At 41.2% G+C, this 19,124-nt stretch overlaps 2 protein-coding genes across 2 annotated transcripts; both read right to left on the minus strand.

The window, feature by feature from the left end:
• Positions 1 to 74: 74 nt before the first annotated feature.
• Positions 75 to 8,119, minus strand: LOC310939305 (arrestin domain-containing protein 3-like). Its single transcript, XM_083904016.1, has 6 exons — positions 7,807 to 8,119; positions 7,605 to 7,674; positions 4,724 to 4,871; positions 4,405 to 4,507; positions 3,723 to 3,988; positions 75 to 2,325 (listed from the first exon to the last, which is right to left on the minus strand). The coding sequence occupies exons 1-6, from the start codon at positions 8,081 to 8,083 to the stop codon at positions 2,218 to 2,220; spliced, it is 972 nt and encodes a 323-aa protein (XP_083760142.1). The 5' UTR covers positions 8,084 to 8,119; the 3' UTR covers positions 75 to 2,217.
• Positions 8,120 to 8,334: 215 nt separating this feature from the next.
• Positions 8,335 to 15,289, minus strand: LOC310939232 (arrestin domain-containing protein 3-like). The gene is made up of 6 exons (XM_083903922.1): positions 14,976 to 15,289; positions 14,840 to 14,909; positions 13,903 to 14,050; positions 13,359 to 13,461; positions 12,740 to 13,005; positions 8,335 to 10,165 (listed from the first exon to the last, which is right to left on the minus strand). Exons 1-6 carry the CDS (start codon positions 15,229 to 15,231, stop codon positions 10,067 to 10,069), a joined length of 942 nt encoding a protein of 313 aa, XP_083760048.1. The 5' UTR covers positions 15,232 to 15,289; the 3' UTR covers positions 8,335 to 10,066.
• Between the last annotated feature and the right edge of the window lie 3,835 nt (positions 15,290 to 19,124).

Genomic DNA, 19,124 nt, shown 5'->3' on the forward strand with positions numbered 1-19,124 from the left:
TCAAAAAATATAACATTCTTATAAAAGTGTATGGTTTGACAGAACTGTACAGTCACTGACAGAAAGGCCTTTAATAAACCAGCGTTCCAATCACCTTCAGCTGTGACTGACTTTCTGCTGAGGCTAAAATCAAACACCAGGGGGCGACACTGAATGAGAGGTAGTGTAGGCCACTCCCTTTTACTCCATTATTCTCGTATAAAGATGAGAAAGTGAGTTTAAATGGCGTAAACACAACATTTATCACAGTGTTGGTATATTTGGAGTCATTATGTAAACTCGAGTAAATGTAAATATTATTTTATTTGCATTAGTTTGATATTTTTTTTAGCCCGAAATGGAGCATAAAGAAGCGTAATGACCTGCCATATGAACGTATTAATGCAGGCATCGTGAATATAACAGGCACTGAGGTTCAGCTAACGCTAACCACGAGCTCCACGGCTACGGTGTCTGTCAAGGTGTTAGTAAGGACTAAATGAATATATCAGGAAAACATGCGAGTATACAGTGTTAATCAATACGACGACGTGACTACTAGGAAAGTCAGTCTTTAAAAATCGATGTAAACATGTTAGTACGACTGACATTGGAAATAATAATAATAATAATACTGCATTCTCCACACAAACAGCGTAGTGCACCTTATCACAAGAAGCTGCTAAATACAAATACAAATAAGAATATAACAGTAACAAATACATGGGTGAACTTCAGACTCGTACATCTTTGGACTGTTAAAAAACAATGTCACGCTCTTTCGGCATGAAAAACTGGATATTTTTAAGTCCATGGATGGTAAAAAAAAAAAAAAAGACTGAATTGCACATAACAGACGAATAACCAGTGGTTCCCAACCTTTAGGGGGAAAAGAGCATAAAGTGATAAAGTAATTACAAATGTTTATATGTAAAAATAAGAAGAACAGCAGTTGTAGGTTTCTCTTGAGTCTTTGGTACTTTTACGTTTCTCAGACGCGATATGTTCAGGTTGATCTTAAACAAGGTTGTTCTACCTATAATCGACCGATTAATCATTTATGAGAATAATTGTTATTTGCAGCCTTTGAACCGAGCAAAATGAGATGATGATGCGTGCTATAAAAGCCAACCAACGCATGCTATATTGAGATTCACGACATCTTAAACTCTTAAAATTGGTAACATTTTGGGGTACCTTCTTGTGTTTTGATAGTTATACATCATAAGATCATTAAACGATTAAAGAGATGCAAAGCTCCCCCTTGTGGCACTTCAAAGTGGCTTCACCCTCAGGGGTTAAGATAGTGGTAGAAAATGAATGTATATTTGCTATGAAGAACTAACTGTGGGTGTTTTTGATCACAATGCGGTATCGTCACATCCCTAGTTCATACTACATCACTTTTCACATCAATAAATGCTCTGGATTAAGTACTAACAACATTCAAACTGTGACATATTTGACCTTTAGGCGACGACTGACCTTTGAACATCGACAATAACGGACACAAACGCAGTGAAAACTGCACAGAATATGGCAGTGTGACGATTTAAGGCAGTTCCAAATGGATTTTTAACATTTCATCCATGGTACTTCTACAGTACGTTGCCACTCGTGCTTTTGTCCGGCTCCATAAGCAACACTGACGACGATTTAAACACACTTGTCATTTCAAAAGATAATATAAAAAAAACACATTCATTGACTAAGATATAACGGTTGACTGCGGTGGCGACTCATCAGTAGGGGGCGCTAGGGCACATAAGAAGGGATGTACTTCCTTTATCTTTGTTATAAAGCGTAGTGGCACAGTAGGTCGCAGATTTTCTGTTTTTTAAATTTGCTATAGACACAGAAGTTTCTCTGAGGGAGAGGAACAGTATTTTAATTTGGTGTAACGTCGTTAAACTGCATCTGAAAAATGCATTTTCACATACTGTGACCCCGCAAAAATATCGCCCAAGCCGCCACCGGTCAACTCATAACAGTCGGTGTGTAAAAAGTTGGCAAAACCCATTGAATACATTGAAATGTAGTTACGCACAGACATGCAAAAACATCAATGAGACGGCTTTAAAAATGTTATTAACCATACATGAAACAACACAGTATATTTTTTTAGGACAAATGTAAAAATGTAAAAAAAGATCCCTGATGTGGGAAATCTGATAGAAAAACCCTGAGGAAACACATCGAACATCGTTTACATTTAAAGATGAAGCTCCAGGCATTCTGTCAATGTACTCCCGAATAAACCGGGGGTTGAGCGTAAACAGGAGTGTCACAGAGAATGATGGGGAACATCACTGTGAGGTCTCCGGAGCCGAAGACACTCAGGCTCACCTGCAGGGGGACACGAGGACACAAATGAACTGAGTGCATCGTAAAGCAAACTTACACCATGATGTGGGAAAGATCTCTACAGAGGTAAAAAGTTCAAAAAGAGGTTCAGTCGTTTTCCAAGTGCTGGCCTAAGAATATATATGAATATAAACAATGAATGTGGTCGTCTTGTTGCAAAACAAACTCCCGCTGTGAAGCCTATTGGACGATACCAGCTGTCAATCACGTGGCATCCACTCATATGTGACCAAGGACGGATTTCAGAACAGGCCCAAGCGCTCCAGGGTCTCACAGGGGCCTTGAAGCCCAAGCCTCTGCACTACTACAGGCCCTCAGTCAAATAACAAAGGTGCTTTAAAGTCTATTTTCCTCTAAACGGGAACATAATTCACAAACCTCATGAAGACCTGAAAATGGCGTCTCAACTCCTTGCAAAAGTTTTTACCGACTTCAAACTGACTTCTGAGTTTCGCAAATACCTGCTCCTGCCGCTCCACATCCTGGGCTTCACCTTTCAAACCAGAATACAACATTCCAGGGTTCCCACACCTTTGTTGACATCAAATTCAAGGACTTTCCAGGACCAATTCCCTCAAATTCAAGGACCAAATGTGCTGAGACAGCTGAAGATGTGTGTCCACTCTTATTGATTTGCAGCAAAGCTCTTCATCTGGACAAGTGATTGTCCTTTTTGGGATCTTGGTCAAAGTCAGTCTTTGTCATTTGTCTTTGGTGAGACAGAGATCATTTGCTCTCGCTTGCTTGACATTACAACATCTGAGAGAGAGACAGTGGACAGTGTCCACAACACCGCTAGTCATTACGACTCCGCGTTTGTCCTGCGCTAGGCCTCGTCCACGTACATCAAGTAATGCAGGGCATGAAACAGTAGGTGGCGTCATAACAAACGAGGGAGACATTTACCTAAACATCAACTAAACTTCCTTCTTGCACAAAATTCAAGCACTTTCAATGACCCGTGTCAATTTTCATAAACTTTCAAGAATTCCAAGGACCGGTGGGAAACCTGACTTTCATTTTTAAATACAGTCGGCTTGTGACTGGCAGTTGGTGTAAATCCTCCTCTCATTTCCTGTGTGCTAAAAATATAATCCAAGCCAAACAAAGAGCTATTCATCAGCGAGAAGAAGAGTAAGTCTATGTACTCATGCGTGACTTCAAAATGAGGCTAGTCATTCGAGTGCAGAGACTCACGATCATCTCCGTGAGGACTCTGTCCATGAGGACTCTGTCCATGAGGACTCTGTCCATGAGGACTCTGTCCATGAGGACTCTGTCCATGCAGACTGACACTTGTGATACCTCTCAACATCTAAAAAACCGAGATATCGATTGTCATAAATCGTTCATGCAGGACAGTGTTCGTCAGTACCAACCTCAATCCAGTAACTCACGACCAGGATGCTGCAGTTAGCGATGGTGAGCGCCGCAGACGCGGGAATAGTGAGCATGACGTCAGTCTGCACACAGCTGGTCCTGGCACTGATGGGCTGATCGCTAACTGACTCCAGGGTCTTGGAGAACATCCTTCTGTGGAGCTTGTTGTGGGTGTAGTAATCGTGCTTCTGGATCAGCTTCACCTTGAGCGTGGCTGTTCGAGATGATCCGTTACTGAAGTTGCAGGTTATTTTCACAGTTTCACCTGAAGGCGGAACGAACACAGCTGTTATTACTGGGAATGCATTGATATATATATATATATATATATATACCAGTATCAGGTATCTGTCTTATACGAGGTTTTAAGCTTAAGTTTTCAGCTTCTTAAATGTGAATGTTCTGGTTTCTTTGTTCCACGTCACAAAGAAATCATTTTGGTTTGAGGACCAAACAAGATATTGGAGAACATCATCATTTCCAGGTTTGAGAAGGTTTGAGCTGTGCTGGTTTTGATGAAGTTCTCTGGAGATGTAGGTTATGGGTGAAGAAGGAGCTTTGTGGTGATCTGGATTCATATTGTGGCATTAATTGACTCTAGGTGCTTTTAGTTATCTTTGACACAGTATTAAATGGGATGGATGGATGGATGGTGTAATGGAAGGACGGATGATACAGTACCAGGAACAAAGGCCTTCTTTGCTATGGTGACCGTCATTGCGATGGGAGGTGAGGCGCACCACAGGCAGCACAGTGTCATTTGATTGGTTCCTGAGAGAGGAGCCTTTAAATGGATAAAAAAAACAAAAAAGTTAGCGATGGAGATATTGATTATCGAGTGAAACGACCAAAGATGGAGTTAAGTTGAAAAGCGAGATGTTAAGAGTTGTGCATCCTCCGTTACTCTGTCATTTTCTGCTGCTCTATAACGTGTTGTTAGGTTTGTTAAGTCTCTGAATGTCATGTTTCTCATTTAAAGAAGGCAGAATAATGACTTTACCCTCAGGTCCGGCTGGTTGGTGTTGAAGTGGTGTACAAAGTTCAGCTTTGTCTCAAAGTCCTTGGTCAAATGCCAGGATCTGCTGATGCTCACCATCATGCTGTACTCGATCTGTCCATGAACCCCCGTGAAAGAAGACGGGAAGTCTCTGCATTGATGGACAGCAGTCAGAAATACAGCAGAAGAAGAAAATAAAGGTGAATAAAGCTCAGAGGAAACGGTTTAATCACTTACCAACAGAACAGAGTAGAGACTGAGACGTGACATCAGTTATCTGAAGTGTCGTCTTTCACAGAATCACAAACAACCATCTCTTTTTTGTCTGACTATAATTCACAAACAGAAGAAACCACTGTGGTTTTGTGTTTTGGGAGACAGTGGACGGAGGCATCAAATCCTCATCTCACCTACGGTGCTAAGGCTTTTCCACTATATACTGTAGTTCAGCTTGGTTTGTTATTGTATTCCATTACTTTAGTAGCTCCTCACACACACTAGTGACGCGTGTGAAGCAGTTGTTTTCGGTGAAACTGAATCATTAGAATCAGTTCATTACAGAGATCAGTTCCAGACTCGGTCACTGAACTGAAACACGACTGAACGTGGTTGTGATTGGGCTCACGATCGCTGGCTTTCTTGAAAGCCAGAAATCAGGGATTAAAACTAACCTTTTTCACCACCGTCCCGGAAACGTCCCGAAAAACATTTTGAACCGTCCCGAATCGTCCTGAATCGTCCCGAAAATCTTTTTTTTAAATTTTGAGTTGTTACTTACTGGTAATATAATAAAAACACAATACATTATGTTGATAATAAATAATATATTTATTTCCAGATTAGATTTGTTGTGTTGTAGATGACAACCAACAACCTCAGTCACAGAACTGTCATGCATTGAGATTTGCATGAGGCTGTTTAGGGCTGTCAAAATTACTCAAAAATGACTTTTGAAAAAACACAAATATTCTAATATCTGTATTTGCGCATGATATCAATGACGCGCATCTGGTGTGCGCTGCATCCGCTGCATCTGGGGGCTTTAAATCAACCAGACTGTCAGGTGATGACAGCATGACGTCAATAACAGGACGAACTAATACAACCAGACAAAACTCTCTCTCTCTCTCTCTCTCTCTCTCTCTCATATACTGGTTTGGAGATTTTCCAGCGTTTAACAGGTGATGTTCCACAGTGTACTCGCTCTGTTTCGACCGCCGAATTATCGGTGCATCCCTAAATATAACATCTTTATTGACAAGAACGATGTAACCGTAATAATGACGTACTTGATAGTGTGACTTGAGTTTCAATCGGCACCTGGACATTCACTGCGCTGATTACATGGGGGCGCATGCGCTCTTGTTCCCCGATATAGAAAAAGCCGTGGTGTATAAAAAAATCTATTTTAAATAAATAAACAAGCAACGCTAAGCCTGGCGGAGCTTCATTCGGTGATTGAAACAAACATGTCAACATTAATGAAATGTTTACATGCAGTGCGGGCGCGCAAAGCAGCTCAAGACAGCTCAAGCTCAAGCGGCGCACAGTGAGAGAGGAGCAGTCTCTGCGTCTCTCTGAACACAAACATGAGCGCGCAGACATTTACCTTTTCACATAAGTATTTCTCACCGACCGCGAACCCGTTCTGGTTCACAGAAAGTGTTAAAAACTTAAACAGAAAAATTTAGTCAGTCAAAATTCTCTTTCGTCCCGTGGTCGTCCCGAGAGAGAATATTGATCGTCCCGATAACAATTAATGACGTCCCCGGGACGACGGGACAGTGTTAATTTTAATCCCTGCCGGATCCCTGCCTTGCTAAATGTTAGGGATTAACGCATGTTATCAGGATTTTTAAAAAGGCGCCATATGTAAGAATGTGGCCAAAAACGGTTACTGCATTCAAATTCAAAATACAGAGGTCTTTCAGGTTTCGTTTTCTGACGTAACTGGCAACCCGTGGTTGCTCGGCAGCTGAGACTCTACTGACTGCAACGATTGGTAGACATCGGTAGGTGGCGCCACATGCCACAATATGATTTGCAGTCTCCAAAATATATTTTTTTAATGCAAATATTTTGTCTGTACTGTTGTTGTTGGTGAGTTCAGTTTGTTAAATTAACATTATTCCTGAGTCTCTGTGACATATTAGGAGGATTTTATGGCCACTTGATTTAGATTTATTACATAATGCACCTTTAAAGGTGAAGTAAGTAGTTTATAGTGCCATCTAGAGGAGAGGCTGATATTTACAACAAAGAACTGCTCCTCTGCTCACCCCCTCCCTTCCCTGAGCGCTACGGTATCCTCAGCCGGTCAAATGTCGTCCTCGTCGTCTTTCTCCGTGTCAGCAGATGAGGTTCGTGAGGCGAGGGAGAGGGCGGAGCTACCGCGGCCGTAGCAGACGAAGCGGAGAGAGTGGAGGCGGGACTTCTGCTACAAGTAAAGCGACTCTTGATTTGTACTTTGGGGTTTGTCCTTACAGGCTCCCGTAGAAACATGGCGTCTCGCTGCTAACAGTGGCTATGCAACAGCGGCCCGCGACCATGTTGTTTTACATGACTTTTTGAAACACTACGAAAATGAAACACAAACTATTATACAGCGACTAGACAATGCAGGAGCACATAATATGTATAAAAGAGTGGATTTTGGGTTATATAAACCCATAAATATTACACAGTGTCCCTTTAAGTCTTTTTAACCGATCTATACTTTGTTATTGTTCAGTCGCACTTATTTTAGTATCGGCTCAAGTCGCTTGGAACATGGAGCCACAGCAGGAACTCATGGAAAAACCCTTTCCATAAGAATTGTGGCTTTTGTTTGTTTGTTTGTTTGTTTTGGGATTTGAAAAAGAAAGAATCAGATCATAATACACACCCATCAGGTAGCTGACATGTAAATGGATACATGTGATTGCCAGGCTCAAGTTTCATGTCGCCACCGACAGCTGTGAGGGAAAGACGAGAGTGAGTGAAGTGATGACTGACTGTCAATCAATCACTGGAGAGAGTGATGATTGACGCGCGCGCGCGAGCACGTACACACACACACACACACACACACACACACACACACATACCAGTGTTTCCTTGCACAATGGCGCTCTTCAGGCTGAAGAAGTCCACTTTTGCAGAGTAGTGCTTCCTCCTCCTCCTCCTCTTCCTCCCGCCTCCTCCTCCCGTGGACCAGTGCACGTTCGCCTTGCCTGTCACAGTCACGGTGATCGCGCTGATCTTCGTGGGCTTCGCGAGCTCGAAGGTGAAGCGTCCCGAGATGACGTCACCCGCCGTGACCGTGTTCCGCTCATTCAGGGCGTTGAAGTTGATGTTGAAGTTCTTGAAGGTGGAGCTGAACATCGTGGCGAAGGCGCGTGGACAAAACCTTCAGCCTCGGGTTTGTTCTTCTCCAAACTGCGCGCGCGCGTGTGCAGAGTCGCACTTTCTTACCAAACAAAACAAGAGCTGGAGCAGTCTGCGCATGTGCACAGTATGAGGGAGGAGCAGCGCGCGCACACACACACACACAAACATACATGTGCTGCAGCCAGGGGGCGTGACCACATGTACTGGAATTCTGAAGCAAGACATTTAGTAATGTATAATTTATTAATGATAATTATAATATATACATTCACGACGTTTTAAACACTTAAAATTAGTAAAAAAAAATATATATTTTCCTTGATAATTTTTGATAATTATACATCATAAGGTCATTGATTACAGAGATGCAAAGCTCCCCCTTGTGGCACTTCAATGTGGCTTCACCCTTGGGTTAAGAGTGGTAGAACATTAATGTAGGTTTGATGTGAAGAATTAAATGTGGGTGTTTTTGATCACAATGCATGATAAAAATCAAGTATTATCCCATCCCTCGTACATAAATGCTCTGGATTAAATACTAACAACATTCAAACTGTAACATATTTGACCTTTAGTGACCTTTGAACATCGACAATAACGGACACAAGAACACAAACGCAGTAATAACTGTACGGAATATGGCAGTGTGACGATTAAAGGCAGTTCCAAGTGGATTTTTAACATTTCATCCATGCTTTTGTCCATAAGCAACACTGACGACACTTTAAACACACTTATTGTAACTCCCCTCAAACATATCTCCTGTTTCTCCGTCTTCTGCGAGTGGAGACAGGGATTCACTTTGTGCGGCCTGTTGGCCGTATCTTTGGTTGTTGTGTCCTTGCATCGCAGACTTTGGATTTCCTCAGAGAAGGTTGCTCTTTGTACAATGCATATGATAAGTGAGTTCTGCTGCATCCTTTCTTTAATCCAACTCTTTAATCTCTTTAATACGTTGCAAACGCCAAGCAATGGCTTTGACCAACCTTGTCCAGATAGAGAACTTCTGGAAAAGGTCAAGTAGTTTTAGATTGGCCGGAATTAACTCTCTCGTATATCTGTTACTGGGAGTGAGATTTTGTTAAACAAGTAAAAACCTCTGACCTGCAGCCCGTGGAGAGCTTTAATTGCACAGGCTCCTTCTGTGCGTCCAGAGTTTCTGCCTTTTCATGCAAGATAAACGTTGGCGTCACTTTGGTTATCCGGAAGTGCATAAACAAGAAATTAATTCTCTGGTTTACTTGATTTGGACAGCCACACTGGAATAACTGTGTACGTGTAGGTGCTAGTCGTGTCTTGCACCACTCTGTTAGACGTTTCTTCATTTGCTATTTCATTGGTCCTTTTAGGGTGCTTTCACACCTACAGTATTTGGTGCGCACCAAACGTGCTTGGTCCCTTGGTTCGGTTCGGTGTGAATGTAATCTCAGTACTTTGGTGCAAATGAACCGGACCGTTTTATCCACCTTACTTTGATACGGTTCCTCTGGTGTGAAAGCAACCAAACCAAATGGGACGAATCGGTCTAGTTTAATGCATTATGGCTATGTGATGAGATACGGGATTACCCCATATTTCCACTGGGTGCTGCCCGTTAACCCAACGCATTGAGTATAAACGCATCTGTGCGCACGCCTGAGTATAAACAACGTATTCACACAAGAAGCCATGGCGCGCCCGGTGGAAATGCTCACATTGATTATCGTGGCAGCGATCAGAACGGTGATCGTGGCGCTTACATTCCGCGTAAGGTGGAAATTGGGGGTTAGTCTGGTTTCCGGTGCCGATTGTCTTCGCGGTCTATTTCGGTTCGTTTAGAACTCTGCATATGTGAAACGCAAACCGAACCCACGTCTGTTTGTTGCGCAGACCAAAGCAATCGAACTATAGGTGTGGAAGCGCCCTTAGACTCGGTCTTTTCCTTCGATCGTTCCGTATCCTTAGAGTACTTCTCACTCTGGCATCCTGTCGATGTACTCACGAATAAAGCGATGGTTGAGCGTAAACAGGAGTGTCACACAGAATGATGGGACACATAACTGTCAGGTCTCTGGAGCAGCAGACACTCAGGCTCACCTGCAGGAGGACACAAATCAGATCATCTACATGTTTTTACAAATGAACTGCGTTAACACCTTAACCACTTCTTCCCTGACCCTCTTTTTGGAGTCCCTGCTCGAAAATGACATGCCCAAACTAAATAGAGTAAACCTCTGCAGTTACAAGCTCTATGTGGATTATCTTGGTATCAAAATAAAGATAACACTTGTGAGATTGCTGTAAGTTTAATTGTAGATGCCACTGTGTCAGAGTAAATGCACATGGAACACAGCATAAATGAAGGATTTTTTTCTCTTGTCTAAAAAAATATTCGGTTTAAAGCAAATATCACCTTTAAAATATGCAGAATATGCAAAATATGCAGTATGAGCTTAAAAACACATGGAGGTCACGTAACAACGTGGACATGAGCTGTGCAAAGTCTGATGCTGTTGAAGTGAAGCAGAGTAAAGTTACAGAGGTTTTAGTAAAGAGATGTCTAGGCGTTCTCTCTTTTGGCACAGTTTGGCACCATCTGTGCCATTTAAGATTTCTTAGGTACCAAATTATTAAAAACCCATTTAATTTTATTAACGTGTCACAATTGGTATAAAAAGAATCTTGGTCGTAGAGTGATAAAAATGGTACCGCTGGAATCTGTGGATTCTCCTCTGTTTTTTTTTGTTCACATAATCATGCTGACGCTCCGGTGCCGCTTTTCAATGTGTGCGCTCGGTGTTTTAACTGTGTTTTGTGAACATACGAATGGTTTATATGTGATTTTAGCTGAGTTTCTGACCTTTCTGTGGGTATGCAGCATGTCTGTGTTTGTTTAAGTTAGATATGGTTTTATGTAGGGATGCACCGATTAATCGGCCAGTGATCGGAATCGGCCGATTTTCACGTGATCGGCCGAAATCGGTGACCGGCCGATCAGTCAGAATATTCCGATTTTAATAAGCCGATCAAATGCTCCCGCATAGCGCAGCATCAGCAACACACGTGCACGTGACTACACGCACATGTAGTAGAGTGTAGGGCTGGGCGGTATACCGGTTCACACTGAATACTGTTTTTTTTCCGTTATGATATGAATTTTTAATATACGGCCGTGCCGGTGTATTTGATTACACAACATCCCCGCACCCGCAGCGCTGTGGCGGTGCTGCGCCGCTGCTGTCTGCTTTGCGAGTGAGCGCTCTGCATGTAAACGTTTCATTAATGTTTATATATTTGTTTCAATCACTGAACGAAGCCTGTCATATTTGGGACAAGAGTCAGGATCTTAAATCACTTGCACAAAACTTTTGATCAGCATTTGTTTGTTTGTCAAAATCCTGTTTTTCTCACTAATTAATTTTCGGTTTGATTTTTTGAATAATCTTTTTTCTGTTTTTCTGACTAATATTTTTTCTGTTTTTCGTGCAAATCTTTTTTCCCTGTTTTTCAGAGTAATTTTTTTTCTGAATTATCGAGAACTCTCGCGAGAACCTCCAACCTGCAAGTGACTCCCATACACCCATGGATATACATCCATGCATACACATATGGTGACTCCTTCCCGCACATACATGCCTCATAAATGATCTACCGTAGCGGGTCAATTAAAACAACCGCAAAGTCCTCAGGTGCCTGCGTAAAGTCGACAAACTAATGATAATACCATCTATGTGATTTAAAGACAGGACTATCTCCCAGTGTCTTAAACCCAGATCAAAGTAAAACTTGATTAAACTAAACAAGCCATCCATGTTGTTATAAATCGAACTCTCAATAAAGGAGTGAATGTGTTTATTATTTCAAATGCTCTCTAAACTCAGAAAAAAATTACTCCGTAAAACAGGGGAAAAAAATTTGCACGAAAAACAGAAAAAAAAATGACTCCGAAAAACTGAAAAGAAATTACTCCGAAAAACAGGAAAATAATTAGACAGAAAAACAGGGGAAAAAAATATTAGTCAGAAAAACAGAAAAAAGATTATTCAAAAAATCAAACTGAAAATTAATTAGTGAGAAAAACAGGATTTTTTTTTTTTTCAAGTGAATGCAATACGCTTCCGTATTAATGTATCATGACAATTGTTTTTGTATTTTTATATATACTTCTATCTTAAAGTGATACGTTTTGTATTTTTAGTTGGATATTGGATGTGAACTGATAGTATTTCTATCTTAAAGTGATACGTTTTGTATTTTTAGTTGGATATTGGATGTGAACTGATAGTATTTCTATGTTAAAATGTTCTATTAAAGAGAAAAGATGCAAAAATATATATCTTTCTGTATGCTGAAAAGTGGTTTAAAAAATTGAAATCGGAATCGGCTAAAATCGGTATCGGCAGGTCAAACTTCTTGAAAAATCGGAAATCGGAATCGGCCCCAAAAATGGCAATCGGTGTATCCCTAGTTTTATGCCGCTTTTGTCGCTGCATCCGACGCTGCCCCCGGTACCGGGAGCAACCGTGAAGAAGAGGTTAAACCTCTCTTTAGGAATGACCAAATGAGATCTTACAGGAGAGTAACACCAGAGAGTAGAAGTAGACCAAGGAACCTGACAATCAAACTACACTGAAGGGAAAAAAAACAACTCCAAACAACAACTGTACCAACCTTAATCCAATAACTCAGCACCAGGATGCTGCAGTTATCGATGGTGAGCGCGACAGACGAGGGAATAGTGAGCATGACGTCAGTCTGCACACAGCTGGTCCTGGCACTGATGGGCCGATCGGTAATCGACTCCAGGGTCTTGAGGTACATCCTTGTGCTGACCTTGTTGTTGGTGTAGTAATCGTGCTTCTGGATCAGCTTCACGTTGGGCGTGGCAGTTCGAGATGATTCGTTACTGAATTCGCACATAATTTTCACGGTTTCACCTGAAGGAGGAACAGACACAGAGTACGGATGTGGTTATTACTGGGAATTTCTAAATTTCGGAATTATTTTTGGTTTGTGGACAAAACAAGACATTGGAGAACATCATCATCATCATCATTTCCAGGTTGGAGAAGGTTTCTCTTGCTGCGTCCGTCTGGGAGGTTGTGTTTGTAGGTTGGATGTAGGTTATGAGTGAAGGAGGAGATTTGTGATGATCTGGATTCACATTGTGGGAAAACTGGGCAGTTTTGGCAGTAATTTTCTCTCTATAAGTACTTTCAATTATCTTTAACACAAGATCAAATGGGATGGATGGATGGATGGTGTAATGGAAGGACGGATGATACAGTACCAGGAACAAAGGCTTTCTTTGCTATGGTGACCGTCATTGCGATGGGAGGTGAGGCGCACCACAGGCAGCACAGTGTCTTTTGATTGGTTCCTGAGAGAGGAGCCTTTGAATGGGTAAAACCAACATTAGTGATGGGGGTGCAGTGGAATTACAAATAAATGATACAACACATACACCAATGGACATCATTTCAACAGCGAGCGTAAAAATCAGTTCTGATCATTTTTTTAATTGCTTTGTTATATTTGGAAAATGGACGGATGGATAACTAAAGTAAACTAGTAAACTGTTCTCCACTTAAAAATAAACAGGTCGTAGGAGTAGAATTAGTGTTGCTGCGATTTCGATTATCACGTGAGACGACCGAAGATGAAGTTGCATCCTCTGTTATTCTGTCAGTAAATAAAGAGTTAAACTATAATCTTTGGTAGACAAATTATGGCCTTTGTGATTCGTCATTTTCAGCTTCTCTATACCGAGTTGTTAGGTTTGTGTCTCTCAATATCATGTTTCTAATTTAAAGAAGGCAGAATAATGACTTTACCCTCAGGTCCGGCTGGGTGGTGTTGAAGTGGTGCACAAAGTTCAGCTTTGTCTCAAAGTCCTTGGTCAAACGCCAGGATCTGCTGATGCTCACCAACATGCTGTACTCGATCTGTCCATGAACCCCTTTGAAAGAAGACGGGAAGTCTCTGCATTGATGGACAGCAGTCAGAAAAACAGCAGAAGAAGAAAATAAAGGTCAATAAACTTGCCAACAGAACAGAGCAGAGACTGAGACGTGACGTCAGTTATCTGTGTCGTCTTTGACAGAATCACAAACAACCATCTCTTTTTCTGAATATGACAGAGCTGTGGTTTTCATCTGCCGGACTCTGCCCATTGGTCTTGGTTTGTTATTGTTTTAAAACTTTAATAGCTCTAACTTGGGTTAGAGACACACACTACACTCTTAGAAATAAGGGTTCCAAAAGGGTTCTTCTACAAGGGCTGAGGTTCTACCTGGAAACATTTGCTTCTGGAAAACCCTTTCGGTCTTTCACAGTGCATTTCCTTTGCTAAATGTTAGAGTTGAACGCATGTTTTCAGGACAAGTCTTTTAACTGATCTACAGTTCGGTATTGTTCGATTTGATTCTCGTGTCCCATGTCGTACTCATGACTACGGAGCCCTGCTAGGGTCAGGTGTGGAAAAAATTTAAATTGCTTAAAGTAATAAAGTATTCCCACGGTTTACTAAACTGAGGGGAACAGATTACTAAACTGAGGGAACGGTTTACAATCGGCTCAGCTCGTTTGGAACCTGAAGCCAGAGCAGGAACTATTGGTAAAGAAAAGAATAAGAATCCTGTCTTGGTGCAATTATCCCTTTCCATAGGAATTGTGGCTTTCGTTCGTTTGTTTGTTTTGGGATTTGAAAAAGTGTTTCATGTTTTGTAAGAAACAAGTATATCAGTTGTTGAATGAGATGATAATACACACCCATCAGGTAGCTGACATGTAAACGGATACATGTGTTTGCCAGGCTCAAGTTTCATGTCGCCACCGACAGCTGTGAGGGAAAGAGAGAGTGAGTGAACTGTCAATCAATCACATCATGATTGACACACACACACACCATTGTCTCCTTGCACGATGACGCGCTTGAGTTTGAAGAACTCCAGTTGTCCATAGTAGTGCCTCTTGTTCTTTCCTCCCGTGGACCAGTGCACGTTCGCCTTGCCTGTCACAGTCACGGTGATCGCGCTGATCCTCGTGGGCTTCGCGAGCTCGAAGGAGAAGTGTCCCGAGATGACGTCACCCGCCGTGACCGTGTTCTGCTCGTTCACGGCGTTGAAGTTGATGTTGAAGTTCTTGAAGGTGGAGCTGAACATCGTGGCGAAGGCGCGCGGACAAAACCTTCAGCCTCGGGTTTGTTTTCTTCTTCTTCTCCTCCAAACTGCGCGCGCGCGTGTGCAGAGTCGCACTTTCTTACCAAACAAAACAAGAGCTGGAGCAGTCTGCGCATGTGCGGGAGGAGCAGTCATTGGGCGTTGCCACACACTCACACATTTACTGTAATTCTATAATATATATTAATGAAAAACATTTTTTTTCCATGTTTTGTTATTCGGTTTTAAATAGCTGTATAATATGAACATTTTATTTTAGGAGTGTTGTTTATAAGGAATAAAACAAAGCCATGACGTTTAAATGATGGATTATTTCTGTTTATCTAATACAGATTAAAAATAAGAAGTAGAAGTAAAAGTTAAAACGGTGAAAAAAGGTGAAACTTACAGATTTCTTGATTGCAGAGCATTAATGAAGAGTTAAATTCAACACTTTCAGTCCAACCACTAGATGGCACCAAATACCTAATTATGACGCTCCGAGTGCATTGTGCAGAACCATCAAACCGTGTGTGTGTGTGTGTGTGTGTGTGTGTGTGTGTGTGTGTGTGTGTGTGTGTGTGTGTGTGTGTGTGTGTGTGTGTGTGTGTGTGTGTGTGTGTGTGTGTGTGTGTGTGTGTGTGTGTGTGTGTGTGTGTGTGTGTGTTTCTGCAGACATGAATTGATTTATATGACAAACCCAAATGTCACATTTCATCAATGCAGGATCTGGTCTCCATCAGGACTACAGGTCCTGACGAGGTTAGTTTTTATACTTTTATACTCGTCCATCTCTTTATCTCAGAGATATTCAGTCATGACTCATGACATCGCTCAGAAGAATCTGAACTTTTTATTTTTGAAGCCTCCACAGTCGTTTGAAAGCAGAGGTTCAGATGCATCACCTGCAACCAGGCTCCTATTGGACTATGCCAGTTGTCAATCACACTCACGTGTTGTACTTTATTGTCGTTATTTCACAGAAATTAGATCACGTTCTATTGGAGAAGAGCGGAAACTAGACATTGAGAACATTGACTCTGCAGGAAAATGTTTCTTGAAGTGGGAAAATATGCAAATACTTCCTCTGGCTACAGTATATACTCATTTGGTGGTTGGCTTAAGAAGGGATTTAGAGGACAACATCCATTTATCTCACACCAAAGGTCTCAAACCTGTGGCCCCCCCATCAAATGACAGATTCATTTTACCTCATAAGTACATTTTTATTGTAAACTCTATGAAATAAATATCATTATTGTGATATATGGTGACGAAAATCTAAGTGGCCCCCGGGTCATTTTAGTTTGAGACCCCTGGTACATAGAGGACGGCAGTTGCAGAGGTGGAAAGTAACGATATACATTTACTCAAGTTACTGTATTGAATACTTTTTTTGTGTTTTTTGTATTTTTTCAGTACAATTTAAAATCCGGATTTTGTATTTTACTTGAGTACGTATTGACTCAAGTATTGTACTTAGTCACTTTATAAATCCTATCCGTTACTGAGTAAAAATAAAAATTCATCACAATGAAGACGTACAGGAGGGAAAATATACAGCAGAACCAGACCAATGATGATGTGATTATCACCAGCACTGGTGCGTCAACATAGGGGGCGTGGCCAAAAGTGACGTCATATCCTGTGTCGCTCCAAAATAGTTTTGGATTTCTGACCTTGTCATATTTCTACTACCCTCACACCACACGCAAAGTAACTAAGTAACTTTTACTTAAAGTACATTTCAAATGAACTACTTTTTACTTCTACTTGAGTACATTTACAGATGACTACTTTTACTTCTACTTGAGTAATAATTCATCAAAGTATTGGTACTTTTACTTGAGTACAATATTTTAGTACTTTTTCCACCTCTGGGCAGTTGTATCTACTCATGGATTTTCAGTAAAAAATTCAGTAAAATTTATCATATTCTTCTCTCCAGCTTGAACTTGTTTGACTGTATCCCACATATTCAGTAACAGCCCTCTTACCCACTTTTAATGTTTCATCTGTGTGCGAGAAAGGCGTAAACGACAGTAGAGAGTATAAGTCAGACCCAAATCCAAAGTGAAGTCAAAGAACCCAGAGGATTAGCTGCTGTTATTGATCCGTATAGTTTCTACACACACTGCCTCTCTCTCCTATAGTTAATCCACAGGGTCAGCTCTAATGACATCGAGGAGCTCCTCTGGCAGTCGGCACTGCTGCCATCTGCAATTTAGATGGTAGGAAAGTAGAGGAGGAGGTGGTGGTGGAGGAGGTGGGATGAACAAAGAGAGATGATAGAGATGGATGATGGTGGAGAAGAGAGTTCACACAGTTAATGTATCTGACGCTGTCTCCATGTCTGCAGTTTAATCTGACAATTCAAGATTCTTTATTTTTGATTCTTTGTTGCTTCTCATCAGCTTCTGATTCTTCTTCTGAAAATTCAAAGTGTGATAAATAGCAGTGGTGAATAAGTGAAAGTGAAAGATGGAAAATATTAGGGATGTGAATCTTTGGGTGGCTCACGATTCGATTGAAAATGGATTCTCGATTCAACCGATTCGATTCATACGATTCTCGATTAAAAAATTGATACAATGCATAGTGTGTTAAGGCAAATTACGGCATCAAAACAATAGAGTTTGTATAAGATAATGTGATGATGTGATCACACAAAGGCAAACTTAAGACAAAAGTTAACATTTATTCATTCAAAACAAATAAAAACTTACTTACTGTACAAAAAATAACTTTAGCATAAATAAAAGCTTAAGCTAGCTGCCTTTTTCTCCCAGAAGTTACAAAAATAAACTGTAAACAAATAACACAAACTGGGGTTTTGTGTGGTTTTTCAAAATAGAAAAAAAAAAAAAAAAAAAAATCGAATGATTATGAATCGATTCAGAATTGTGGATGATTAGAAAATATCATGTCTCAACAATGTCTAACAATATGGAGCGAGAGAGGTTTCCAACTGTCATGTTAGATTTGACAAATCTATTGTTTAATTCTTCTCTTTTGGAAAAATCAGTAAAAAAAACCTCCTGATTTCAAGATGTTTTTCCATCAAATCACAAAAATGTTTGTCATTAGAAGACGTAAGGACTCTTGAGGGTTTGTTTGGGGATGATTTTGTTGGTTGATTTATGTCTTAAATATAAAGAAAGCAGAAAATAGTCCCACTACAACTCTTTTGTCGAGTGTTGAGGGGAGAGGACGGGGTTAACTGAGTCAGATCTGTGCTGTACTGTACCTTTCTTTTCTCCTGCCAAAAGATTTCCTGCGGCAAAACAGGAAGCTGCAGAGGGAACAGTTGGCAACTCTAATCTCGTGTAGATCCTCTGATAGCTTTCTTCTCCACAAACAATGCTGGTCAGGGGCTGAGATTCTGTCTGTGTGATCGACAACAGGACAAGACAGCCCGTTATATTACACTGTTATTTTTTTGGTTTGTCTTTCTAAATCACACCAGTGAAGGCGTCATCTCCTCAGAGTGTTCAGGACTCTGCTGGTTGTCTGTTTTGATTCAGCATCGACGCCGTGTACCTGTTATAGCCCAGTGAACACAAGTCAAAACAGTGGGAGAGATCTGTTTGGAGTTTACCGACTGCACGATGAAGTCAGAGTGAAAGAATCCTGTTTAAGTCGTCTGTCACAGTTCGCCCACTCTGTGGTCAGACTTTAAAGAGCCAACACTCCCACCATGATGTCACGGGAACGATAATACAGCTCATGAGTCAGCAACAAGAGAGTCTCGTAACCGAGGCTCCCACAGACTCGGGGTCAACGACCGTGTTTTACCGAAAACGAGGATTTACGTGAATAAAAATCAAGTCGAAATTACACTTAAAGCTCACATAGAGTGGTCCTGTTGCACATATATGTTAGTTATGGAGGTCTAC

The sequence above is a fragment of the Microchirus variegatus genome (assembly GCF_963457635.1).
Source record: "Microchirus variegatus genome assembly, chromosome: 17".
Classification (NCBI taxonomy): Eukaryota; Metazoa; Chordata; class Actinopteri; order Pleuronectiformes; family Soleidae; genus Microchirus; species Microchirus variegatus.